This window comes from Thermobia domestica, chromosome 10, assembly GCF_964235325.1.
Source record: "Thermobia domestica chromosome 10, izTheDome1.hap1.1, whole genome shotgun sequence".
In the NCBI taxonomy this organism is placed as follows: domain Eukaryota; kingdom Metazoa; phylum Arthropoda; class Insecta; order Zygentoma; family Lepismatidae; genus Thermobia; species Thermobia domestica.
Genome location: NC_137463.1, coordinates 16,919,667 through 16,947,486, shown reverse-complemented (window position 1 = coordinate 16,947,486; position 27,820 = coordinate 16,919,667). Strand labels below are relative to the sequence as shown.

The following is a 27,820-nucleotide window of genomic DNA, read 5'->3' as shown; positions in this document are numbered from 1 at the left end:
ACAAAAAAAATGCACTCTATAATTGTTTCACATCTTATTCCGTCTTGCAAAAATGGAATACCATTCTTAGCAGTAGCGAGAACACGTTTGACTCTCAAAGGACACAAGAGTCATTTAGAGTAACACTTCAAAGCACTTTGGAAGCGTCAGAATATCTGTGGAAGAGAGGGTTAAAGATGTTTTGACAGCTAAGTTTACACAAGATCCCCTGGAACGGCATTTTGGAATATTACGATCCATGAGCTGTGACGATCATCTAGCAACAATAGACTTTTTACAATTGCATATGCTACAATGTGTTTACGTCCCTACAAAACTGGCTCTGGAATCTAGACAAGATTGTGAACAAATGACAGACGCACCATTAACACCATTCGTGCACCAAATGCGAACTCTGGCTAAAGACACAGAACTGCGTAACAAGAAAATAAAGGAAGATGCGAAATCTATCGTAAAAAGCAAAATAGTGTTGAAGGAGAGCGATAGTGAAATAGCAGATTGGGAAAATACGATGCCAGTTTTGACCGGGGTGAATCTTAGTAGCGAGTGCTTAGTGTTCTATTTGGCTGGGTATGTTGTGCGTCATATTTCTAAAGTGACAAACTGTACAAAATGTGTGACTTTGTTGCATAGAGATCCAATAGACCTTCCAAATGCAGCAGAGTTAACATTGATTAAGGACTATGGCTCCAAAACTAAAAGGAACTACTTAACGTATCCACCCAAAAGTGTATATAGAATTTTGTCACATGTGGAAAATACCATTGCAGAAAAAAATAAGTCTACACGTAGCATGTGGGTGATGTATTTTTTGATTGTTTAAATACTATTTCAGATATTGATGTTCGAACTTCGGAAGTCGGTTGTTCTGTGCAACATACAATTAATATTATTGCAAAACTTGTTATACATTACATTAAGTGAAGTTTTTTTTTTTTTTTTTTTTTTTTTTTTTTTTTTTTGTACGGCAAGGAATTTTAGAAGAGAGCTCCAATCATCAAAGACTGCGAAATCCCATCGCAAACTTTCCAAACTGGCTACCAGCTGATTGCCGAGTGGTAAGTAGATTCCTTTCTTTCGTCTATAGCGATAAGCGCGCCGTGTAGCGGCCGATCGTTGGTACTGCCTGAGAGCTCAGACTTTCTCCTCTATTTGTTCTGACATTAGTTTAAATCTCCTAACAGAAATGAATGTATAATTAATACAACGATTGCACCAAACGTTTTCCCATTTTTGAAAACACCATAAAAAAAAAATGGTACTGCACGACTAGGTTCTTACTCGTTAACTTCATATTAACCTTAAATTTTGACGTTAAGCAACACTAGAAATTGATTAAAGTGATAAAACTACTTCAGGTCACTTCCAAATTATCATAAATGGGGTCGATATAATCTGAAACCCTAAAACGATCAATAAGATCCTGAAAAACCCTTCATTATTACCGAGATAGGTGTAGGATTAGCTCCGAAACCAAAATGACCCCAGAAAGGGGAGTAGGAGTCTGAAAATTTGCACCACGTAATTTTCGGACAGCCTGGCCCAAAATCAATCAAAAACATCCAAAAAATTTCAGCAAGCAAATCCTACGGGAGCTATTTTGATGACACGACATACTGCACTATTTACATGATTTAAGATGTGTCCTGCGATTACTGCTAATTGAGCTAGTGATCAGAATAGAAAACCAGAATTTTTCATAATCAATAATTCTATACTGGCAACTCTGTACCACACTGAAACAAGTGAAATTGGAAATAGCGTAATCCTATTGTATTGGTAATGTGCAAGTATTGCAGAAAACTATTTACTCAACATTTTAAATAAACATTAATAGGAATGTAATTGTGAAGTATTAGTGTTTGGTATCGAAAATCAAGTAAGATGGCATTTCTTATCAGAATTTATAGTCCCTGCGTGCAGAATGTGAATAACGGGTTGTGTAATCGAATTATATGTCGCACAATGTCACATGCACCGAAGACTGCTGAGGAAAACGAAGAAGGTACTCATTTAAAATGCTTACTTTCATATAATAAAATTATGTGCAGACAGCCAGAAGATCGTAACAATTAAGTGAATGTTCGGTGGCAAGGTTCTAAAACACAGGTCTCTTTTCCCATTTAAGTGTAATAAAGAAGGAAAACAACGTGCCCTGTGGGGCTCCAACCCGCCTTCACTCGCTGACGCTCGCTTGGCAATACTATGTAAATTAAATATTAAACTTTGGTGCAATGAGGAACCAATCTCGCTACTAACCTATATGGGGGGAGGGGGCTGTGTTCTAGAACCCTCCCATGTTCTTTTGTCAAAACAGCCTACTAATGCACCAAAAAATATTTGATTGGCGTCTGCTTCGCAAATGCCTAGGAGATTTACAGTAAAGATGCAGTCAGAATTACAATAAAGTCATAAAAATAATTATTCCTACCTTAACTATGTACTTTTATAATGGCATTTGTCCCATCGCAAAGTGAGAAAGCAGTCGAATACTGCAGGGCTGGGCTCTTTTCACAATCACTAGAGGTAAAATGTCCGTGTAGATCAATTTTAGGCACACTACTCGAAATGATTATTGCAACTTATAAGTCACTAATTTCCTTCTAGTCCTCCAGAAGATTACACTAAGTGACATGACATTATCATACTTAACGGAAATGACATTCAAGGGGAACACCACGATTTGTGTATAAATTCAGCGTCCGGATGTATGGCATAAAAATTAGAGGAAAAACAAACCACCTGTGCTAACTGTCCTATTGAAAGCACGAATGCTATCTAAACGAGTTAGGGCAGGGCGAAGCTTGTGGCATATGCGGAGGTGCGTCCGAAGGGAGATCGTGCGTGGGTGATGGTGGGTATATTCGAGAGTGAGGGTACTTAAAACACATGAGTTTTATACAAGAATACGAGTTCCAATAGGACTTGTAATGCTTTCACACTAGTAACGCTACACTTATAAAATACAGCTATTGTACACTGTACGCAAGAGTGTTTTTTTTTTGTCTCTTATTACCCCGGCCCCTCTCTCTTTCTCGATATATATATATATATATATATATATATATATATATATATATATATATATATATATATATATATATGCGTAGAATGTATAATTATATTATGCTTACTCCTTCTAAAGATGCTTTACTGTAGTTTAATATATTTATCTGTTTCAGAAACGTTTAGGGTGCTAGATCTGAAGCAGACCAAAATAAAAGCGCCCCCTAGGAGAAGAGCGAGAAAACCAGTAGCACTTCCTCCAAGGTAAGATTTAAGTAATCGAGCAATTTCTGAATATTTTCAAATACCAATTCTATTTCTTAATATTTTATGCATCGTCTGTTGTGGGCTAATGGGCACCAGAAGTTTTGTGGAAAGGTCGTTATCTTCTTTTTATTTAATTTCTTACGATTTCCAAAATAACTAGAAGAATAAAAAAAAAAAAAAATCTAGAAGATAATTAGAAAAATACAGGGGAATGCTTATTAAGAAGTTTGGAACAAACTAGCTACATTTTGAGATGACCAAAAGAATTGCAAATCTCCCTTAAAACAACTTTTGATATATATATATATATATATATATATATATATATATATATATATATATATATATATATATATATATATATATATATATATATATATATATATATATATATATATATATTAGGGTGGATCGATTTTTTTTTTTTTTTTTTGTTGTTGTTGTTGTTGTTGTTGTTTCCGAGTTGCTATACCGCGGAAAAGTTGTGGTTAGCCGTCTCTTGATTTGGATTCGCATACTTTGAGCGAAGCTTTTGTAACTAGTTTCACGCATCGCTCCACGGCTTGCGTATGGCAGGGGAAGTTCTTGATATCCCAGTCTGGTATTTCACCTCGTTGAATGAAAGAGTTGTTCGAATGAGAGGTGGAGAAGAATACTTGGCTTCACTCCAGTCAATCATGTCAATGTAATCTGAGGCTTCAAAATTTACAGTTGGAGTAAGAAGGGTTCTGATGGTTTTTCCTTTCGAATCAGACTGCCTGGCTTTCAACACTCTTCTAAGCCCTAGTTCTCTAATGTGCCTCCTCTCGTCAAAAATCATGGCTATTAAAAGATTTTCGGGGTGGGCAAAGAACGAGTTCCTTTCAATGACGGGGAAAACTACTTGCTTCAAATTGTCAGGCAAGTATCGAGATGTTTCAGTTGTTCTATATACATGAATGGGTCCACTTATGAAGGTATTGCTGTTTTTAATTTCAAACCACACTGGCATGTAAGATTTCAAAATGAAAGTCATCACTATGGTTTTTAACTCATTTGAAGGATTTGCTTCACTTATAGTATAGTCTATTTGCAGTCTGAGGACTATTTGCACAAGTGAGCCATCTGGAATGTGAAAGTGGTCCGGGATCACGTATTGATAAATCACTTGGACATAGGCCACTTTTGACCGCCTGACATATATCTAAAAGATATCTCTGGTCTTTACTCAAAGAATTTCTGTCAACTTCTGGAATTACACAATCTATTGGTAGAAAATCTATCACTGGCAGTTTCTCACACCCGCTTAGATTCTTTCCAATTGGTCCAGAAAATGTGGGGCCAACTGTTCCTCCATCCAAATGTTGAAAAAGATGATGGAAAGGTAATTCATTGAAATGGAGTAGGCAAATAGCCCATTGCAGAGGTCACCCAACATGGATCTCAAGATGACGAATAACACAATTTTTCCAGCCAGTATTTGTATTAGTACCATCACAACCGATGATATCCAAGTCTTCCACTGAAATTCCTTGTTCATTAAGGCAAGACACAATGCTGGATGCAATGTCTTTAGCAGATCCAGAGCCCGGCGACACATGGCCAGTGTATACAGAACCAGGTTCTTTGATGAGCGAGTAATGGTCCTCCTTAATAGTATGACGAAATTGTTTGGATTCAATCATATCTATAACCAAGACGTCATCCTTTCTTCCATCAAAATAAAGACCACGCAATTTATCTAAATCATTTTCATTGTTGTTTTGCAAGTCACTTCTAATTTTGCCCCTTTCCCTTCTAATTTTACACCTGTCAATAAACCTAGACGTGTCTGCTTTGGTTATTACATCAAAGTCTTCTAGCACACTGAATGCTATAGCAGAACCTGCTCGGTCACTGACTCCATATCGATCACAGGTTAATGCCTAGTTTAATTCTCATCTGCCATGGAAATGGAGATTCCTTTTTCTCAGAGTCATTTGGTTTGTATTCAGGTTCAATTTCAGAACACACTTCGGCTGAATAATTTGGCTGTTCTTCAAGTAAACAATCAGGGTCATCTCTATTTAAAGTATATCTTCTTCTTTCAAGTCTACGTTTCAACTTTCATGTCTCCTTCCGATCCAAAGCACCAATTTTTCCTAACCCATGCTTCCTTTGAAGATATAAGAATTTTCGCTCAATGACAGGAATCTTATTAGATTTCTCACACGTACAGTTCATCTGAATTGGACATTTACACAGGTCTGTGGTCTTCCCACAAGAACAAAACACATTCATTTCACACTTGCAGGCAGAAACATAAAAGAGTTTTCTTTCTTGTCTTTTGAAGTCCTCAAGTTTTTCCTTGAAGGCTGGCTTCTCCTTGTTTCAATTGTAAGATTTCCTACGTTTCCAATACTTATCATAGAAAGCACTGACAAGCTGGACAATCCTATAATACGAAACTGTAGGTATTGAGGCCTTATCAAAAATTTCTTTCACTTTTTGTGACACTGTATTGTTAACAGCTGAAAATCTCACTTTTGTGTTGTTGAGCTTTCTTGCTAACTCGAATCTTTGTTCAAAACAGCATCGTAGCACATCCTCGTATGTAGGAAGTTTATTTGGTAAAAATTCTCTCGGACGGCCAAAAATAGGACACTCAAAGGACTGTCCCTTTATTTTCTTTGACGTTGATCAATCCATTTCTCAAGCGAAAAGAACAGATGGTACAACGTCCTATGCTAGTATTGCAAAAGACTAATATCAACAGAATGCACTTCACACAGCACAGAGACATACGTATTACGTAAACTCGTCCAGACTCGCTGAAGAGTGGCAATGAGATACAACAACGGATACAAGATAATGGTGCCGTGTGCACTGTACTTGAATGAAGCAATGTAACTTTGAGTGCCTTATATTTCCTCATTCGGCTTGCTTTCATGTTCCAAGCACCGCGACATCACAGATTCAGCACCACCACAACCGGTGGTTAACAAAGACTGGCAGCTTGTAAATATCTTTATTTTCAAAGACTTTCCGCCCTATTTGTTACCACGTTGGGAAGCATTGAGCGACGAACGTAGCACTAGTCTGCAGTGTGCTTAGCAATAGACAAGTTATCATAAGATAATACTGATTTTTCTGTGCCCATTGTTGATCTTCGTTGAAAATTTGTTTCAAAATTATTAAAGAGAATTACCAAAAGAGAGGCATTTCTGTTAATTTCGTGCGCTGTGTGCGATCGGAAGATACTCCCTAAAAACATACAACTGTGTTTTTCTTATTAAATATTACTAGTTGCAACGTTTTATCACTATAGCATTAAAAATACGAGAGTATTTTGTTTTCATAAAAAGTACGAAAACATTAAATTTTTCATGCTTTTTAAAATTTTTCAGACGCTTTGCGCGATCGGAAGATATTGACCGATTTAGACACTTTTTTTTTTTTCAAGTCATTACTAACCACAACTGTTCCGCGGTATAGCAACTCGGAAACTAAAAATAGTTTTTTTTGATCCACCCTAATAAGGGAAAAATTCAGGAAAATAGGGATTTTAGGGGAAAATCCCTTTTTCCCATTTTGGTGCTCTCTGGTGCGGACCTAGGTAAACATACATATCTGGGAATCACTTGCAAAAATAGTACTTATGGTACTAATTACTTGTGACAAATACCAATCTCCTATCTTCAATACTAAGGGCGGGAAAAATATTTTCCCATGTGGGAAAAGCGCGCAAAACGCTCCAAATTACAGTAGTAACAAAAAGGATATTATGTAAAAAATCCATGACACGTCCCTACTTATCGTAGAATAATGATTCATACATCGTTTGGTTCAAAATTGAGTAGGCTTTCAGGAAGTACCACTCAGATGTACCTATCATGTACCCGAGCGGAGCAATAATCGTGAAAGTGGGATTTTTGGTCAAGAAATATCCCTTTTTTACCCTTTAGCCCCTCTCAACCCCTTCTGTGTTGACGAAGAGATCCGAAAAAACTGAGATAAAAACTAAAGGGTCCACTGATTGTTTGTGTAAAACTTCAGAAATCTAGGGTTAAAGAGAAGCTCACCAAAAAATGTTGAAGTTAGACCTCACTAATTTTTTTTTTTTTCTTTTCGATTTTTCTTTTCCTCCAGCCATACGTTTTCTCCTTCCTGTCCTCTTGTGCACTTTATTCGTTTGGTTTTCTTCTTATTTATCTTCATTTTGCTGTGTTGGATTCCTATGTGCTAAATATTTACCATTTCCCACATTTGGTGCTCATTTCTCGATGTTCCTTCATGGCCAAAGGGTAAACTTACATGCTTACTGTGTCCTTGTTCAATCGTGGTGGTTGCACTTGCCTTGGATACAAATCCTGTGAGGGGTTTAAGCAGTACCGTGATACTGAAAAGGAATATTAAACTCCAATTGGTCTATTCCCGGTGGACTCTCACACGGTTCAGATTCTACGTACCAAATAGTATCAGTGGTGAAAAGGGACATCAAGCCACAAAAGAACAAGCAGGCATATAATTAAACGGTAGTATACCCGAGTCTAATAATTGGATAGCTTTATTTGCTCTCTTAACTAAATTAAACTAGTAGAAGAGGCTACTACCGGGCAGGCAGCATATAAATTGGTGATATACGGACAGCACCAGTTTTCAGCTCTCTAAACTGTCTTCGACCCCTCTTAATTCAGATGGTTTCCACTTACCTTAAAATGCTCCATATATACCAAAAACTTGATTTAATCATCAGCAACTAAACTAGAGACAATACACATTTACCATTCCATTCCACCGAAGCACCTTATTCAGAATGATCCGATATTTCTAGCCACCAAACTACTTACCATGGTCCTTAGGTTTTAGTTGTGTTGAAAGTAAAATTACTTGATTACAAACCCGGGTAGTGAGTATGGTTCTTTTCTATTTTGAAAATCACAGTGTTGTATGAGTAGTAGGAAAAGATCGGTGTTTGTAAACAAGTAGCACTGAATGTATTAAAGTATTTAATGTTTCATTTACCGAGTACAAATAATAATAGTACTGCACTGTGCATTGTTGGTTTGTCGTTCGCAAATAGCGAAAAGATTGATAGTTAGCTTTCTAAAATAAATCATCATAATATTTATAAATCATAAATATTATATTTCAAATAGTGTTTGTACATTATGATTTCGAACTGCCGTTTGTACATTATCAGGCGTTTTGACTGGTAAAATGTTCTCATTAATACTAATTCTGTTGCAGGTCCAAGGAAATGGCTGTTGATCAGGATTGGCCAAGTGTGTGGCCTGGCCCTCGATCTTTTCATCCAGCAGTTGTTCCATTACCCCTGCGGCAGGGATTTTCCAAAAAAGGTGTTCCACCTGGAAAGTTTGGAAATGCTGAACTAATGAAAATACCCAATTTTCTTCATTTAACCCCACCCGCTGTTAAGAGGCAATGTGAAGCATTGAAAAGTAAGTTGAATTTTTCTTCTTTTCCTTTTTTCATTAGTAATTCTTCGTTTTCCTATTTCTTCCACCTTCTGAAATATTTACTTCATTTTGCTTTAGAAAATTTGAGCGAAAATTATGAAGAATACGGGATGAAAACGTTTGTAGCGATACTTTTATGTATTTATTTTTAACTAGCATGGAGAATGACAATAATTCTTACCGTTTGTTGATGCTGGTATCAATCGTTGACAGGGTGCGGCTTTAGGATTTTAATTTTGGGTAGGCCCGTTCCCTTGCTTATGGATACATATATACATTTGATTGGTTAATGACAGTAGGAAATTACTTTTACAGTAGTGATTGATGCTGTTTGTTAAATAATTATCTACCATTAACATAAATAGTGGAAAATATATTTACTCTTTTTTGTATCTTTTAGCGTTCATATATTTTTCAAAACTTTTGGATAGGCCCGTGCCTACCCGCTATAGCCGCCACTGATCGTTAAGTGTAAATTATTTAGGGAAGTATAGCGTTTTTGGTAAATAAAGGAGCTTAAATTCGAGTGGCAAAAGATCATCCCTAGCGAGAAACTGAGTTTTTTTTAACCACCACGAAGATTGTAGCGTGTTAGGGTCTTGGGTAACAAAAGCGACCCTTCATCTAAAGGTGCTTTGGAACATTTTCTGATGCAGTTATAAACAACAGCCCAACGGCAATACTTGAGATGACTATGCAAGTTTTGTTAATATTTTACGTTAGTTCTATAGGGAATAACACAGTCAGCCGGTTATTTTATGATCTGTTGTTAGTAATGTATCATTATTATTATCAGATGTATGTGCCAAAGAAATAAGTAGTGAAAATTTGTGTTGTAGATGTGTTTTGGGATGAAGCTGAAGGTCAGAAAGTGTTCAGTATGTTGGAATATATGTAATAAAATCAGAGAACAGAGAGATAGTTTGTAACAAATATAATACGACCTCGTTGCTTCAAATATACTAATATTCATGCTCTGTTATTTCGAACTATGTCTATTTCGAACGAATCACTTATTGTGTCTTCACTTGCATGTGAAAAAAAAAAATACCGATATATTTATGCTTACCGGCAACTTACTGAAAAGTACCCTTTACGATGTTTCAGTGGGTAGCACATGTGCCTTTGCTGCATAGGGTCTCCAGTTTGATTCCCAATGGGAGAGTATTACAAACTTTGAACATATTATGGTAGTTCGGATTCCACCTTCAACTGCAGATTCACTCCTCATATAGCCTCGCTGCTGAAAAGGGACACTAAACTTCAATAAACATGCTGAAGCGTCTAAATAATAAAAAACATCATCTCAGCGAATAGTTTATAATAATTATAGAAGCTTTAAATACAAAAAGGGAGCATGGTGGGTCAGTGGTAGACTGCTTACCTTTGGTGCGGCGGATCCCTGGTTCGATCTCCATCCAAGTAAGTTTATGGTGGACAACATGGTGTCCGTGGATGTTCTCTCGAGGTACTCCCTTTTCCTTCACTTTCTCATTCCACCAATTCTTTCATCATAATTCACTTGCTTTAATTATCGTCTCCCTTAGCGTAAAGGGTACAATCGTGAGATCTTAAAAATTTCATTTCATTTTCATTTTAAATACACAAATGAAGTCTCATTTGCACTAATAGTTCGAAATAACAGATGCACCGTATTTAAAATCTTTCGATTTGAGAAGATTCATTAAATCGTAGTCCTTTTCATGCGATGATCCATTCCACGTGTTGAACCCGCTAGAATCCTTTTATAATTTTATCAGAAGAATATAAGTGTACTGTGTCGTCTTTAATGAAACTATAAGAAACCAGAACGTTTGTAGCCTGTTTTATTAATTCTGTTGTTTCAGGTGACGTATTAATAAACATCTACACGCATTCTTGAGTTTAATTTAAGTTATAACATTGCTTTAGTTTAGTTCCTTTTGTAATTTTTGTTTCTTGTTTTATAGAATTTTGCACCACATGGCCCGCTGCTCTTAAGACGGATGAAGATTGTGAACGACATTTTCCTCTGGAAGTTATCTCATCTGATTATTGCCACTCATCTCCTACAATAAGAGATCCTTTAGCCAGAATAGTGTCTTTTAAGGTAAGGAGGATAACCTTGAATTTAAAAAAATGTTAGTATAAATGTTAATGCACCCATAATTCCGTCAGTAATAGTGATTACACTTAGTTTTAATTTAGCAGCGAGGTTTTATTATATTATTATTATTATTATTATTATTATTATTATTATTATTATTATTTTTATTATTATTATTATTATTATTATTATTATTATTATTATTATTATTATAGTCACCATCTTTTTGCCTAAATAGGAAAGTTGATTTATTGTTTAACAATTATTTTAATTTCGAGTCCGTTATTATCCTCTAAATGTAACACAGTTGAACTGTGAAACACACACCATTAACAGTCAAGTTTTGCTTGCAAGTGTCACATGTCCAACATGCGCCACTACTGAGCAGGGTTGGGTCTCTTCAGAAGCAAACTAGGCATGCCGTAAGGCTACAGCTATGTTTCAGTTCAGCAGGGGTGTAGCCAGCAGGTTTGTGTAGAGGGGTCCGTCGTTTTTGAGGGGGGGGGCAGCTACAATGTACAAAGCCAAAAAAAGTGTTGCTGCTAGTGTTTTTGAGGCCTGAAAGAAAGGAAAATTTTGGTTTTCTTCTGGTAAACTAAAAACACTATTTTAGCTTCTTCTTCTTCTTCTTCTTCTTCTTCTTCTTATTATTATTATTATTATTATTATTATTATTATTATTATTATTATTATTATTATTATTATTATTATTATACATAAAATATATTCAAGATAGTTTTTATTATGCTTAATCAAGAACTACTGCCCGGGGCCAAACGCTATACTTTGGTGCATAACTATAAAGGTAACCAAGAAAGTTCTGTCCCTTTTCGTGGGAGATCTCTGTTCAATTGGACCTCACACCGTGAGTTGAATGCGAGTGGAGATAAGGCGAACGTCAGTTGTTAGTGTGGGTATATCCAACATACTACCTGGTTGTAGCAATTCAGACACACCGTGAACTTGCGTAAAGACAGAGGGAACATGGGACATCCACAGAGCGTCATAAGAGCATGTAAGCTGAACGAGTTCAAGTGGAGGTCAAACACCGCTGTAGCGAGACAGAAGATATGCCAGGCCTTTGGTGAGGGTGTCGTGACGACGCGGACATTGCAGCGATGGCTTAACAAGTTTAAGGACAATGACGAAACATCCGAAAACACCACATGCCAGAAGACCAACACATGTACAAAGAGAAACTGGCACTACAAATCAGTGTGTGGAGAAACCATTCGGCAGCACATCCATCAACTTGTGAAGCACTACAAGTTGGGTCAATGGGCCTCACATATTTTGACTCCGGGCCAGAAGGCAATGCAGCAGTCGCCTGTGTTTATTTACTGTTTTGGAGCCATTTCTGGACAGGGCGTTGATATGTGATAAAAAGTGTGTCCTATACGAAGCTACACGGCGCCGTCATCATTGGTTAGTATCCCATGAACCGATTTCAAAACAGCCGAAACCAGCACTGTACCAGAATAAGGTCCTTCTGTGTGTTTGGTGCATCGTGCATCGGGAACTGCTACCAGCTGGTCAGAGTATCAATACAACTGTGTAGTGTCAGCAGTTGAGCTGTGCTCAACAAAAACTCAAAACTCTGGAGCCATCGCTTCTGAATTGCAAATGGGTCCTCGTTTACGGGACAACGCTAAGTCCCACGTGGCTAAGATGACTCAGGACACCATTTTCCGCCTTGGATGGGAAACAATATTACAACCACTATATTCCCCGGGTATTGCACCGTCCGATTATCACCTGTTCCATTCTTTGAACAATCACCTTAGAGGACGCCAGTTCAAATCCCTAGTAAAAGTCCAAAATGCACCTGATACTTTCTTCGTTTCACGGCCCACCAAGTTCTACCGCGATGGATTCCATGGCCTTCCAGAACGTTTTCAGAAGGTCGTCGATGCTGATGGGGACTATTTTTGATCTTCCAGGTTAGGTGACATATCGATGTTCGAAGGTGGTGGGTGAAAAAGCAACAAAACTTTTGTTGGTTACCTTTATATTTAAATTTAAGACCTTGTATACAGAACCTATCTACACAAGATTGATTTTCTTTGAAATTTCACTTAATTTCTTTACGGTTTCCTGACAAAAATATTTATTATTTGTGACTAAAAAAAATAATAATTTTATTACACTGAGTAGAGATAAAAGAGAGAGCGAATGAAATCCAAATTGAATAATAACATCGTTTCTCACCAAATTTTCCATCCTCTATGTCTTTTAAGACACTTGTTAAAGCATATAAAAATATACTGTACTTACAAATCAGTTTAGTACCTTTGTTTTATACCTGTATTTATAGTACCTTGTTAAAACGTTTGTCTTCAAACTGTCAAAGATAAATTGCAGTAGATTGTGTAATCTGCTGTCACAAAAAAGTATCCTATTTTCCGATCGGTATAAGGAAGAGATACTATACTATTTTTCGATCGGTATGGAAAAAAAGAATATTTCTCCTTACTATTTTACCATAAATTATTAATTGTCAATAAACTTTGTTACTTTTAAATGAATGAAGCGAGATAATTTTACTATGATGTTTTAAAGGCTGGTCATTTGGGGGGGCCAGGAAACCATTTGGGGGGGCCCGGCCCCGATAAGCCCTCCCTTGGCTACACCCCTGCAGTTCAGGATTGTAGATTTCCTTAGTGTCATCAAACTCCTCCCTTCACAAGCACTCCATTTGGTCGCCGTGCAAAGGGACGAAATCAGGTCGGCTTCACACTTCCGATGAAGTGGTGGTGCTGCTGCTGATGGACACATAGAGCATTTGTAATAGCATAGGGGGGGCGCGGTGGCTCAGTGGTAGAGCGTTCACCTTCGGTGCTTGGGGTCCCTGGTTCAATCCCAGCTCGCGCCGTGTGGACTTTGTGGTGGACAAACACCGTGCTCGTGGGTTTTCTCGGGGTTCTCCCGTTTCCTCCCACTTTCTTCATTCCACCATTTCACTCATCTCTCATTATCACCGTCTCCTTTAGCCTAACCGGCATAAGCGTGGGACGTAAAACTTAAAGATTTCATTTCATTTTGTAATAGCATAGCTAGAACTTGGGTGAAGATTTTGTGAATATTTTGCAATTTATCACATGTTAGTAGTGTGTTTTTGTCAATACATATGTACTTTTAAAATCAGGTCATTGTTTTTGAAGCACTCTGTATTATTTTTCTTTTCTGTTTCTTTTTTTTTTTTTTTTTTTCATTTTCCCAAAAATAGTTTTTTTCTGACTCAATTTCACATTTACTGTTCCGTTGATTCACGACGCAGCTGGCGCCCCCGTCCCCCGCCCTGAGCTTATGGTGCCCGGTTACCCCAGCCTAGTTACGCCCCTGGTACCACATTCGTATAAACCAGACGTATTTATCCTAGTAACCTGTGTGGAGATATTTCTAGTAAAAAAAAAAATCTACATAGTGTGTTCATTAAAGATTTCTCTTGACCCAGTAACCGTTGGCTGAAATAAACGATATTTTGTACAGATATTAGTCATTCTCTACATAGTAACCTCCAGTGGCCACACACTTTTCCCATCGCTTTATGCACATGGTGGAGATCCTATTTGTGAAAGTCTGCAGATTGTTGGCGAATGGTTATGCGGCGAACCTCCAAGATGACGACTTTGTTGCCCAATAACGGACTGAGGTCGTCCTAAAATGGGGCCGTTTGCACGGAAATCCAACCACACAAGAAAGATTCATATAATGGAGATCCTGTCCATAAGTTTAATTCGTCTCCTCAGATGTTTCCTTTGGTGTACAGCCCCTCAACTTTATCAGCACTTAGGATTCAGTTCGATCCATCTTTACACTTTAGTTCAGTTCGATGCCTGTAATACACAAAATATTAAGAATAAAAAGATGAAGTTTGTATTATAGAGATATGCATCAATACACATGTGAAATTTCAGTATCCCACATTAACTACAACTAAATCAGAGGAGACCTTTAACAAACATCCCATACTTTACTCATTGAATGAAACTGAGCATCCGTGAAGTTAAGATATCACATGTTCTGTACACTCGTGTCTGTAGTTACTTATTCTTCAATTTTCAGGTAAAATTGAAGAACTTTCCTTTGGATTATCATGCAAAGGACAAATTCCTGCGATTAGTTGGCGAAAGATACGATCCAAAAACCGATGTGTTAACGTTAGTGAACGAAAGATGTCCCATGAGGCAACAGAACTACGACTATGGAGTTTATCTTCTGACTGCTTTATTCCATGAATCATGGGTGAGTTTAATGAGTGCATCTTTTTAAGTCGAACTATTTTGTCAAAGTTACCCTTCAACTTATATTCAGTAATCTTGAAACTTCACTGTTAAATACTAAAACTTGATATGTCAATAAGTTTAGGTAAAAAATTAATTCCGTGCCTGAGCGATGAAGATACTTGTTATTTAAATTGTTAACAGCGTATTAATCTAATAATTCTAAGTTTTTGATATAAATGTGTGAAGATCAATGTTGTAAATAAAGGGGAAAAATACTCAGTCCTGTAGGGTTTTAGATTTCAGCCATTCATTGACTGTCAAACTTTTACTGCCAATATAGAATGAAGAAAAAATAGAAACAATTAGTAGAGGAGTATAAGATGTGAAATAAATCAGTGACGAAGTTCTGTACGAGATTTGTCCGAACTATGTTCATTTTTAATTCTTATCCGCTTCAAGAGTTCACAAATTATTTTACGTTACAAATTGCTGGCGTATAACAGTCACTTTTTCCCCGTGGAAATAAATCCAAAAATGTAATATGTTTTATACGGCGGGACAGAGAGCTGGGTTATTTCAATACATTTTCTCGATTCTGTGTTATTTGATGTTTTTCTTGGTTCTTTACGGTGTACAGTCAGCGCCAAAAGTTAGTTCCGTAAAATAACCAGAATGGAAGGATAATTTGAGGACAGTTCTCAGTAAATTAAAAAAGAATGTAATTTTCTGTACGTTCCTGCCATGCCATCGTTGTACGCTCCAGCTATTCCCAAAATAAATTTTACCAAATAGAAAGAACTTTTGTCGCTGACTATACAATAGCATTCTAGTTGCTTACGGTTCAAAATCTCAGTAACTACAGTTTGGATACAATTGCTCTGTACGCCGTTTTCACAGACTGTATACTTTTCTCTCGGCACGTGTGTACCATAAATATTGCTGGATACGCAAACAATTCTGCATTTCGTGAGGCATTGGTAACTTCACAAATGTTTAGGGATGCACACAAGACAAGAATTGAAGCTTCTTGTTTCTAGAACGTCGTGAAAGTGAGGTCTTGTCCCTAAAAATTAATCCCTCATCACAAAATTTCTACCTTTTCTCGTCTCGTGAGCATATTCCGCGTTCTGTGCACAAGGGAATGGAGTCCATTTTTGGTCATTTTGGACGTATTTCGTCTTTAAGATCTCTCATCTGAAGCTCTTTCGAGAGTTTAAAGATTCATGTCCAAATATTGTAAATAATTTTTATAATGTTCTTAAGGGTCCGGCAAAAAAACCTCTCGTATTTGAAGACGCTGTGTGAGTTGTGTTGGAGATACGGCAGCGGAAACAGTATCGATTGACAGCGGTATACGTGCCATTTCCAGTAGTCGCAATGGCGTATCGCCGTGAGCATCGTGCGTTTGTTGTGAAGGAGTATATTCGTAATGGTAGTTCTGTGATTACTACTCGGCGGGCATTTCGCATTCAGTTCGAACTTGGTCGACATGATTCTGTTTCAGATAGAAAAACTATTCAAGCTTTAGAGCAACAGGTTCTGCACTGAGGAAAAGAAAATCGCGTGGTAGACCTGTTTAAATTCTGAACGATTTGGAGATTAGATAGACGCTCTCATATGCGCGACATTTTCAGCGTTGTTACGGTCTGAGGCCGGTCAGGTGATTTTTTTTTTCTCAGTTCAGAACCTAATACTCTAAAGTTTGATACCGAAACTTGAATAGTTTTTCTATCCTCATGTAGACCAAGTCCGAGCCGAATGCGAAATGCTCGCTGAGTAGTAATCACAGAGCCAATAGTACGAATATACTTCACAACAAACGCACGATGCTCACTGTGCCACACCATTGCGACTACTGAAAATGGCACGTATACCACTATCGATCGATATTCCCTCCGCCGCCATATTCCCACCACAACTCATACAGTGCCCTCTTCAAATACGGGAGGTCTTTTTGCCGGACCCTATACAAGAAAACACATAACTTGTGAATAACGTAACTTTTTCATGTACTTAAGCGTACCATTACAAACATCATCATCATCATCATTATTATTATTATTATTATTATTATTATTATTATTATTATTATTATTATTATTATTATTATTATTATTATTATTACGACTTCAGTAATTGGATTTGGTTTTCTTATTCTCTAAACGCCCATATATTCCTTGCTAATATATCATTTTACTATATTATTTTTTTTTTAAAAATCATATTATGCAGTGAAAATATTTTTTCCTAAAAATTGAAAACTGAAAATGGTTGCGCCTTATACACCAGTGCGTCTTATATGCCGACAAATACAGTAATATGTGGCAGACTTTGCACATGAAAGTTTGTGTAAAACCTTAAACTGTTAACATTGTTTATTTGTTTTCCAGAAAATCGAACCTTGGGAAAGTACAAAAAGTGAAGAAGATATGGAGTACTATGATTGGCAGAGAAATCGATCACGCAAGTCTACCCTCCTATTATTAAATTGGAAGGAAGAACATACGGACGACACCCTAAATATCGAGGAGGAGAGTCTGAATACAGATGTTTTGAAGACTGAAGATGTCACCACGTATAGTCAAGCAGTTTCAAACATTATTAATAACGGTGAGTTGAAACTATATGCTTCACTCGTTCTAAGGTATATTTGAAATATACATGTTGTAGGTTATACCAGAAGGTTGACTAAATTGAGTATTTCATTGTTTATTCTGCCGGTTACAGAATTTTCTGTTAACCCAAACGACACACTGAACAGGAACTAACTGACTTATTTGTTTATTTACATACTAACTTATTTATTTCCTTATGAGCTACTTACTAAATAAGTAACTAACTGCTTAACTAACTAACTAATTAACGTTATTTTATTTATTTATTTTCTTTGTTCAAATGTAGAAGCATTTGTTAATTATACTAAAATCTTGAAATAGGATATACTCTTGGATGACTGCCTTTAGCTAGGATCTCTTACGATCAGTTGGTGCTCGTAACTGCCAACGTCGAGTAGAAAGCTACAAAGCACAAGTTGAATATGTCTTTTGTTTTCTTAAGGCAAGAATGAAACAGTGACATGTATCAATATGTCTAATCAACAGTTATAAAACGAACAAGAACTGCTTCCTGTAATTTCAATGTATGTCCCTTTGTCACCGTAGTCTTTATCAATAGAGTTTACTTGTACAAACAGATACTTACATGAATGTAAGAGAAATAGAAAAGAAACTACAGATGAGAATATTGTACCATTTTGTTCATATTAATATTTTTTTTTATAGTGTGATATAAATATCCATTTGTTCTTTACGTTAGTTCCGGAAAACAAAATAATTAAATTAAGTAGCTGCAACATCGTTTATTTATTTTTAATTTTACTCCCTATCATGCTCTGTAAGTCAAAATATAAGGTAGGAAATTTTAAGGCTTTTTTTTTTTTTGTTATCGAAATTGTTTAAAGAAAAATCGAGCGTGTAAAAGTCTGATTTGTGTCCACGACAGTATATACTATATTACTAACTCCATGTCGCTTTTAACCACTGACTACAGTATCTAATAGAAGTAAAAGTAACTGGTAAGACCTCATGCATAAGCAAGCAACTTGTAATTGGCACATTACTAAACATATTTTTTAAAGAAAATATAAATTTACATTGGAGTTTTCTGCAAATATTTAAAGAATAATTAATAAAAAAATGCATACAAACTATGATCTTATTCGATTTTTTTCTTAAATATATTTCAAACCATTTTAAATCTTCTAATAAGAAGTAATAGAGTTTATGAGAATAAAAGTGCAAATAAAATAGAAGAACCGTTGAACACCCATAGAATTTGTTAAAAATTGTATGTACAAATAGAGTGAAGTACAGTCCGCAGAGGTATGTGGGTCCCAAGCACCTATTTTAAACGAAACAAGGCTCTTCTGTGCGATATTTTTTTATTTTTATTTCTAACCGCCAAATTGACCATTATTTTCCGTAAAATAACAATGAAATTAATTTTTAAAAATGTTATGGATGGAAGCTGAATAAATGTAATAAATATGAGGCGTTCCGAGTATTAACGTAAGAGCGAACTCAACAAAGTTCGTTTTCTGAAAATTCATCTTATTAGTTGGACTGCGAATGGTCGAAATAATCATCCATTTATTTTCAGAGTGTATTTTCTAAGGCCCTCCCGCTATATCTCCACCTTGCCGTAGTGGGGGGGGGGGGGAGATTGCGTGCTCTAGTGACCCCAAGAGCTATGCTGGAGATAGCTTCGCTATCAGAGGGCTTCTCATGCCGGACAGGTCTTTAGGGTAGGAGCCAGACGAAGAGAGTTATGGTAGTGGGTAACTCTACCATTACCACACTGAGGCTGAAGATGATTGACATCGCAAGGCTCAGATGTGGACAAAAACAGGCAGGGACAGGATGTCCTCTATGGCTGTTTCACTGCGAGTGGAAGAATTTAGGACACCACCACCTTTCTCAGTCCCTAGAAAACAACATGGAAAGAAAAATAAGAAAAAGTAATGTTAGGGAATACGACACTACTGTTTCACAGAGGGTTGTCCCCGGCAGTGGAGGGAAACAAAGCAGGGCCTTCTCGGTCGTCGTCAAACGAAACCCGTGCAGAACAGGAACCTGGAATGTGCGATCACTGTTTCAGTGTGAAAAACTGGAGAACCTGAAGAAAGAATTGGAACGTATGAAGATAGATATCTTGGGAATCAGCAAAGTTAGGTGGCCTGATGGAGGAGACATGTGGATGGGGGACTTCAGAATGATTTACTCAGGAGCTGCAAACGGTACAGCAGGAGTCCGTTTGTCTTGAATAAGAAGGTAGAACAGAAAATTATAAGCAGCTGGAGATACAATGAAAGGATAGTAATGTTGAAGATAACAACAGAACCGAGGAATATGATGATAATCCAAGTGTATATGCCTACATCAAGCTACACAGATGAGGAAGAAACTTATGAGCAAATAGGAGAAGTATTGATGAAAGTCAAGACCAGGACAACTTAATCATCATGTATGACTGGAACGCAGTAGTCGGCGAAGGCAAAGAAGAGAATGTAGCTGGGAATTTCGGTCTAGGAGAAAGGAATGCAAAAGGTGTACGATTGGTTGATTTCTGGAAAGTCTCTAATCTGATTGTAACGAAACTCTCTTCGAACAACCACTAAGAAGAAGATACACATGGACGAGACCAGTAGACAAAAAAAGATACCAAATAGACTATATACTGTCCGAAAAGCATTTAGAAATCAAATGAAGAACAGTAAGAGTTATTCAAGAGCAGACGTTGACTCATAATCATAATTTAGTTTTGATGAAGAACGAACTCCGACTAAAGAGGAAAAGAGTGGTAGCACCAAACAAAAGATAGAACACAATCAAGCTAAGAAGAGACGAAAACATGAAAAGGGAATTTGCAAATGCGACAGACTAAGAGACATCTATGGTAGCTTTAGCAGGTGATGACATCGACTCGAAATGGAAAGCCATGGAAGCAGGGATTACAAAAAGCTGCCGACGAGCACATAGGAAGAGAATCGAGAACCCAATATAAACCCTGGATAACAGCAGAAATATTGGAAATGATGGAGAAAAGAAGACAGTTCAAGATAACAAATAGAAGAAAGGAATACAGAAGGTGCAAGAATCACATCAACAAAGAAGTAAAGAAGGCCAAAGAAAATTGGATAAACAACTTGTGCAAGGAAATTGAGGAAAATATAGTCAAAGGCAATATAGAAACAGCATATAGAAAGGTTAGGAAACAGTTCGGTGAAAAAAAGAAACGCACGAACAATATCATAGACAAGGACGGGACAACGCTAATAGAAGAGGAGCAGATAATAAGAAGATAGAAGGAATACATTGAAGAACTCCACAAAGGAAACAGAATGAACGAAGAGATAGAAAAGAAAGAAGACGTCGATGAAAATGAAGTAGGACCATCAATTTTAGAGTTCGAATTTAACAATGCTTTGGAGAAAATGTAACATGGTAAAGCCCCAGGAATAGACAAAATACCAACGGAAGTGATTAGGAATCTCGGAATAGCAACAAAGAAGAAACTATTTAATCTTATTAATGAAATGTACATCTCGAGAAAAATACCAAGAGACTTCGAGAAAAGCATATTGGTCCCTATCTCGAAAAGAAAAGGTGCACGGAAATGCGAAGAACACAGAACGATATGTTTGCTTTCCTATACGTCAAAAATACTGTGCAAAGTTATCCACAGTGAATGGAAGGGAAAATCGAAGAACGGCTGTCGGAGGACCAGTTTGGATTCAGGGGAAAAAGGGAAGCAATACTAACTCTACAGTTGATCATGGAACAGCACATCCGAATAAACAAACCAATTGTGACAGCATTTGTAGATATAGAAAAAAGCTTTTGACAACGTAGATTGAAATAACATGTTCAGAGTGCTGAAGAGTTTAAAGGTGGGTAACCGAGACAGAAGAATAATATACTAACTTTACAGGAACCAGATAGCTGTTATAAGAAGAGATCAGAAGGGAGCAAGAATAAGTAAAGGATGTGGACCTTCATCTCTCCTGTTCAGCGTCTATATAGAAGAGGCTATGAAAGAATTCTCTGATAAAAACTAGAAAGGCGTAAAAGTAAATGGCCAGGTTTTCAGCACAATAAGGTTCGCTGATGACATAGTACTGATAGCGGACAGCGAAAAGGACTTGCAGGAAGCACTTTTAAACTTGAACGACCAACTGGAAGAAACGCCAAAATGAAGATAAATAAGAAGAAAAGCAATGCGATAAAGTGCACAAAAGCAGGACAGGAAGAGGCAAACGTATGGCTAGGCGGAGGGAAAATCGAAGACGTCAAGACGTTCCCCTACTTAGTGATTAATAAAAATGTTAATTCAACACTCTTGAGTATCGGTAGTCAGTATTTTACTAAAGTCAATTTAAAAATTATGGTTCTTATCTCTTCTCTGAGGAAGTAAGTATAAGAACCAGGAATTATACTTGAGCAAGCAACTTTATTAACACTGAGAGAGATTATATGAAAATGCAAAAACACTATAAAATTACATTGAAATAAAGAAAATTTCGTAAATACAAAATATTATACACGTAAACAAACTTTATTAACACTGAGAGAGATTATATGAAAATGCAAAAACACAATCAAATTACATTAAAATAAAGTAAATTTAGTAACTACAAAATATTATACACGAGAGACCATACTTGGCTCAGATTCTTCTCTAACTAAGATTTTACAAAGAGTAAAAAAAGGTCTTACATGAATGTTAGGTGGAATCCTCTCACCCACATAGCTGAATAACTTTTCCTTCGTCTTTGGCTGCTTCCGTCCCCTTAGCCAGCCTGGATTCTCCTTATATCCCCCACTTTATCGTGGTTTTCACAATTAAGAGGCCTTGTTATTTTGTTTATCTTGTCCCTTAGGCCAAGTTATTTGAACAAAACATTTTAATAGTTCATCTTCTTAAAATTCATTTAACCACAGATTATCTTATCTATTTGTTTTTTTTTTTTCTTTAAATCTGTTTCCCAACACATTCCCCCACTGAAATAGTACAGGATTCGAATAACACCGTTTAGTGTGTGTCTGTCTTATCCATATTTTTTTTTTCTTTCTTTAAATCTGTCCTGGCAGTGAGCTACTTAACACTATCACAGAATGTATTAGATTCAAAATAATGAGAATCATGTTATAAAAAAAAAAAAAAAAAAAAAAAAAAGAATTCGTAAAGGAATAAACGAGAATAGGAATCACAAGGAGGGTGGGTGATGTAATTGAGTGGCCAAGTATTTCTTGGCGTATAAATAATGGAGGAGTGACTTTGTTGGTTCCTGAACTCTGGATCTATATTTTTCAGCTGCGGAGAGCGGTAAATTGTTTGGCCCAAATTGCTTTAGGAATTTATCCTTAAGTGTATTCCATGGCAGGGTGGAAAGTGAATTAGTACTTTTGTACCAATACAGCGGAATGTCTGCAAGACATAACGGAAAGATGGAACACAATTTGTCTTTACTCCAACCCGCAATTTTTGCTGTACGCTCAAAGTTAGTAAGGAATAGGTCTGCTCTTTCGAACGGGGTAGCCGAAAATATGTTGAGTGAATTTGGATGTATGGGAATGGTGGGATCACTTGAATTTCCTTGTGTGGGTGGTGAAGTGGCCGATAATGTCGGCCCTGTGCTGTGAGTTGGGGAATTAACAACGGATAGGTTTGAAATGTTAGTTAAGGGCGATCCATTAACTTGAGGACTTGATGTAACATTGTTAATTTGATGAGAGAAATGTTGTGAGGTGGGAGCTGGTGCTGGGGGGTTGGAATGTAACCAGGAATTAGTAAGACTATTTGTAACCGACTGCATATTGGTGAAGTTTACACCTAATTTCCGTGATTGAACTGCACTGCGCGTTAACGGCATACGGAATCACTTAACAAAACAAAAATTATAAGGATATTAAATTTATAAAAATAATTGCACTGAGAAACCCATCAGCCTTAACCAAGAAATAGAGAAAAAAAATTTAACAAAAAATAGAATTTGGTATAAAATATGTAAAATCTAGCCAAAAAAGAATCTGAGCATTAGCATATCGCCAGGGGAGCCATGATTAATAAAATTGGTAATTCAACATTCTTGAGTATCGGTAGTCAGTATTTTACTAAAGTCAATTTAAAAATAATGGTTCTTATCTCTTCTCTGAGGAAGTAAGTATAAGAACCAGGAATTATACTTGAGCAAGCAACTTTATTAACACTGAGAGAGATTATATGAAAATGCAAAAACACTATAAAATTACATTGAAATAAAGAAAATTTCGTAAACACAAAATATTATACACGTAAGCAAACTTTATTAACACTGAAAGAGATTATATGAAAATGCAAAAACACAATCAAATTACATTAAAATAAAGTAAATTTAGTAACTACAAAATATTATACACGAGAGACCATACTTGGCTCAGATTCTTCTCTAACTAAGATTTTACAAAGAGTAAAAAGGTCTTACATGAATGTTAGGTGGAATCCTCTCACCCACATAGCTGAATAACTTTTCCTTCGTCTTTGGCTGCTTCCGTCCCCTTAGCCAACCTGGATTCTCCTTATATCCCCCACTTTATCATGGTTTTCACAATTAAGAGGCCTTGTTATTTTGTTTATCTTGTCCCTTAGGCCAAGTTATTTGAACAAAACATTTTAATAGTTCATCTTCTTAAAATTCATTTAACCACAGATTATCTTATCTATTTGTTTTTTTTTTTTTTTTTCTTTAAATCTGTTTCCCAACACATTAGGAAGTCTAATATCCTCAGACGGAAGAAGTGTAAAAGACTTAAGTTCAAGAATAGCGCAGGCTAAACGAGCATTCTATTGGAAAAGAGGACTACTAACATCAAGAATGAGTCGTTGGTCGTTCGAAAACGATTTATTAAGACTCTGGTATGCACCATGGCGCTTTACGGATCAGAGACGTTGACATTGAGAAAAGCTGAAATATTCACGCTGGAAACATTTGAAATGTGGTGTTGGCGCAAAATGCTGCGTATATCATGAACCGAAAGGAAAAAGAATGAAGACGTACTAAAGGAAGCTAATGAAGGACGACAGATCATAAAGATAATAGGAAAAACAAGAAACAGCATGCTTTGCTATCTTATTTGGCAGTCCGATTAGATCACCGTGCTAGTAGAGGGAAAGACAAAGAAAACCAGGAAGAGGAAGGCCAAGGATAGAATATCTAGATGTAATTACGAAGAAGAGATCTTATTATATTATAAAACAGCTCTCCCAAGAGAGAGAAAAGTTTTAAAATTTCAATGTTGCCTATGGTTGAGGTGAACAATAAGAAGATTTTCTAAGGGAAAGACGAGTTACTTACACAAACTGTACATATAGGTACGAGAATCGCCTGACACACAACAGTTGGATATTGGTACTACCAGGTTACCGTATGTACTCGCATCTAAGACGCACTCCCATTTGGAAACTTCAAAAGTTGTGCCAATTTCTTGTATTCAGTTTTAAGACGCATCTTATCTTGGATATTCAGTGAAGCAACTCAGAATTTAAGACTATATATTAAAGCATACGGATCAACTTGTTCAAATTAAACATTGAAATGCCAAGATTAAAAAGAGAACGAAGGTACTATCTTACAGTGTGAACAGAGGACATCCTGCTGAAGCACTGTCACTGTCTGAACATAAACTTTCACTATCACTTTGTATGCGATTCCAAGACGCGCCCCCCATTTTATACCTGAAATTTTGCGTCTTAGATGCTATAGTACGGAAGATGTAACATCGTTGGTTTCCCGCGAAAAGTTGTAGTGACGTTTATGGAGAGTTGCCAGCTTGGTTACTCGTGGCTCGCTGAGCGCGGTGAATGGTGGGTAGTGATTGGCTATCCTCTTACCACATCCCCAGTGACGAGCAAGTCCAAGCGCGGGAAGCCAACGACCTTATACCTTCTGGACTGTAGTATATACAGTAAATGTAACTTCCGACCATTCAGATTACTTTTTTATTTATTTATTTATTTTAAGTTCTGCGATACTGCCCGGAACGGCTCATGTGTTATGGCCATATTAAGTGCTTTTAGTGTATTATGTACTTGGGTATTTGATAATTAACACAAATCGTTTATTTCAGGAGAAGATTTGTATACAATCAACAGTTACAAAGCAGCGACTTTAAAATTGTTAAAACTTCCAGCCAAGAAAGCTCTTGTAGGTGAAGTAACGTCGTGACGCAATGTTAGTCTAAGAAAGAAGAATCCAGTTACTTGAACTCTAGTGACAGTGTATTGAATAACTGAAAACTAAAACTTGACAATAGCGTACGCAACTGATCGTAGATGTTTCTGTTAAGTTGCTAATTAATATTCGTCCTTGTACAAAACAAATGGAATCTTCAGTTTTCTTGTAAAAATTCTGTGCTTTCATATGTATATACACCAATGTATTGTAGAAAGATGTTTATCCACGTATATATGTAACTTTTCTACGTGCATATGACAGTACAGGACTTTGACAGAAAAGCAGAGTGGACATGTATTTTAGAAGATGTATAATAAAAGTTCAGTTAATGTTGTCATTTTGTGTTTCATACGTTGTCTGTTGTCAGTTATATTAAAAGATTAAAAGAAAGATTTTCGTATTTCTCTTATCAATTTCCAACAGACTGACTACATCCAATCTAACTGCATGGCAGTGGCGTATATTGGTTTGATGGCTTGGGATGCCACTAATCTTTTATTATTATTATTATTATTATTATTATTATTATTATTATTATTATTATTATTATTATTATTATTATTATTATTACAGTTTAGTTTCCATGTTGTTATACAGAGTGGCCCAAAAGTAGGTATACAGTCCCGTACTGATCCGTCATGATATTTTATATCATTTACTTATTGTTATCCATACATGTATTGACTTAGTTTCTTCCTTATCTGTTCCTAATTTATTTTCACTTATATCTTAAGTTCGGAACAAACCAAAGCAAATAAATTCATTATCTCAGTAAATTAAATGTCATACTTCATGGATGCTGGTCTGTACACCTACTTTTGGGTCACCCTGTACGTACAGTCTACAAAATAAGATAAAACTTACAAACATACTTTCCTGTTATGAAGTAAATAAATATGATTTGCTCTTTACTAGAAAGACCTATGTTATCTGATTAGTTATTATGGAAAAATGATCGTACATTTCTACCTTCATGTGTTGCGTGAAGTGTTCCCACATTTTGCTTTGGATATCAGAGTACATGAAAGTTGTGCGAGTAATGAAGTACGCTGAAATAGACGATTAGCCAACGAAGGAGTTTCGGTTTGTAAGAACCTTCGCAACGTAACGCAAATAATGCAACAGGTAATTATAACAGCTATGCCCACTATCACAAAGTACTGTAAAACAAAATTTGTTTTGCGTTGACGCAAACCGCTACAGAAAGAGGCCCAAGACAATTTCCAGCGATCCCCAAAATGCTCTGTCATTACTCGTATAACTTTCCTTTACCCTTCGCGCACGCCCAAGAAACCGTTTACTCTATAGGCAACTGGTGCTACCTGACAGTTCGTTCGTACGCTGTCGTTGTAGGTGGAGCAAAGGAGAATGCTCTAACTACACGATTCTTGCAGAATTAAGTAACTAGAGAAGGTAGGTTTCTGGTGCATTGCCAAATCTAAGATCTCTTAAGAAGCGAGACAGACTGCGTGCAAAGAAGTTAGTAGATGTTTCTAAATACATACAAATCTTAGAAAAACTTGTATCATTGAAAGAAGATACTAAAGTATAAAATTATTAATATAAATTAGTTGTTATTATAATAACTTTACTTTGTAATATTCTACGGCTACCGCCGATAGGCCCAGTAGCCCACATTACACGCTGCTGCTGCATGGAGACTGCCCGAATACCAAGGTTCAGATACCGGGAAATGCTGTAATATCATTGGCATTTAACGCGAAGAAAATAATAAAATAAAACTAACCAAAGCACCAAGTATGTATTAATAATGCTTGGGTAACAGTTTCGGCAAAGTAATATCGCTTTCATCAGACACGTTATCGAACAGCTTTCATGCCGAAACTGTTACACAAGTATTATTAATATATGTGTATTTGGCGCTTTGATCAATTTTGTTTTATTAATACTCTGGATATTTGAAACGCTTCGAGGACAATTTGAAAAAAAAAAAAAAAAAAAAAAAAAACAGCCATTTGGTTGTCAATGACTTACACTCGCATAAACAGAACTGTTCATTATACAC

At 36.5% G+C, this 27,820-nt stretch overlaps 1 protein-coding gene across 1 annotated transcript; it reads left to right on the top strand.

The window, feature by feature from the left end:
• Positions 1-1,749: 1,749 nt before the first annotated feature.
• mRpS35 (mitochondrial ribosomal protein S35) lies at positions 1,750-26,185 on the top strand. The gene is made up of 7 exons (XM_081727783.1): positions 1,750-2,005; positions 3,183-3,270; positions 8,482-8,693; positions 10,661-10,800; positions 14,863-15,042; positions 17,414-17,633; positions 25,688-26,185. Exons 1-7 carry the CDS (start codon positions 1,885-1,887, stop codon positions 25,783-25,785), a joined length of 1,059 nt encoding a protein of 352 aa, XP_081583909.1. The 5' UTR covers positions 1,750-1,884; the 3' UTR covers positions 25,786-26,185.
• The last annotated feature ends 1,635 nt before the right edge of the window (positions 26,186-27,820 follow it).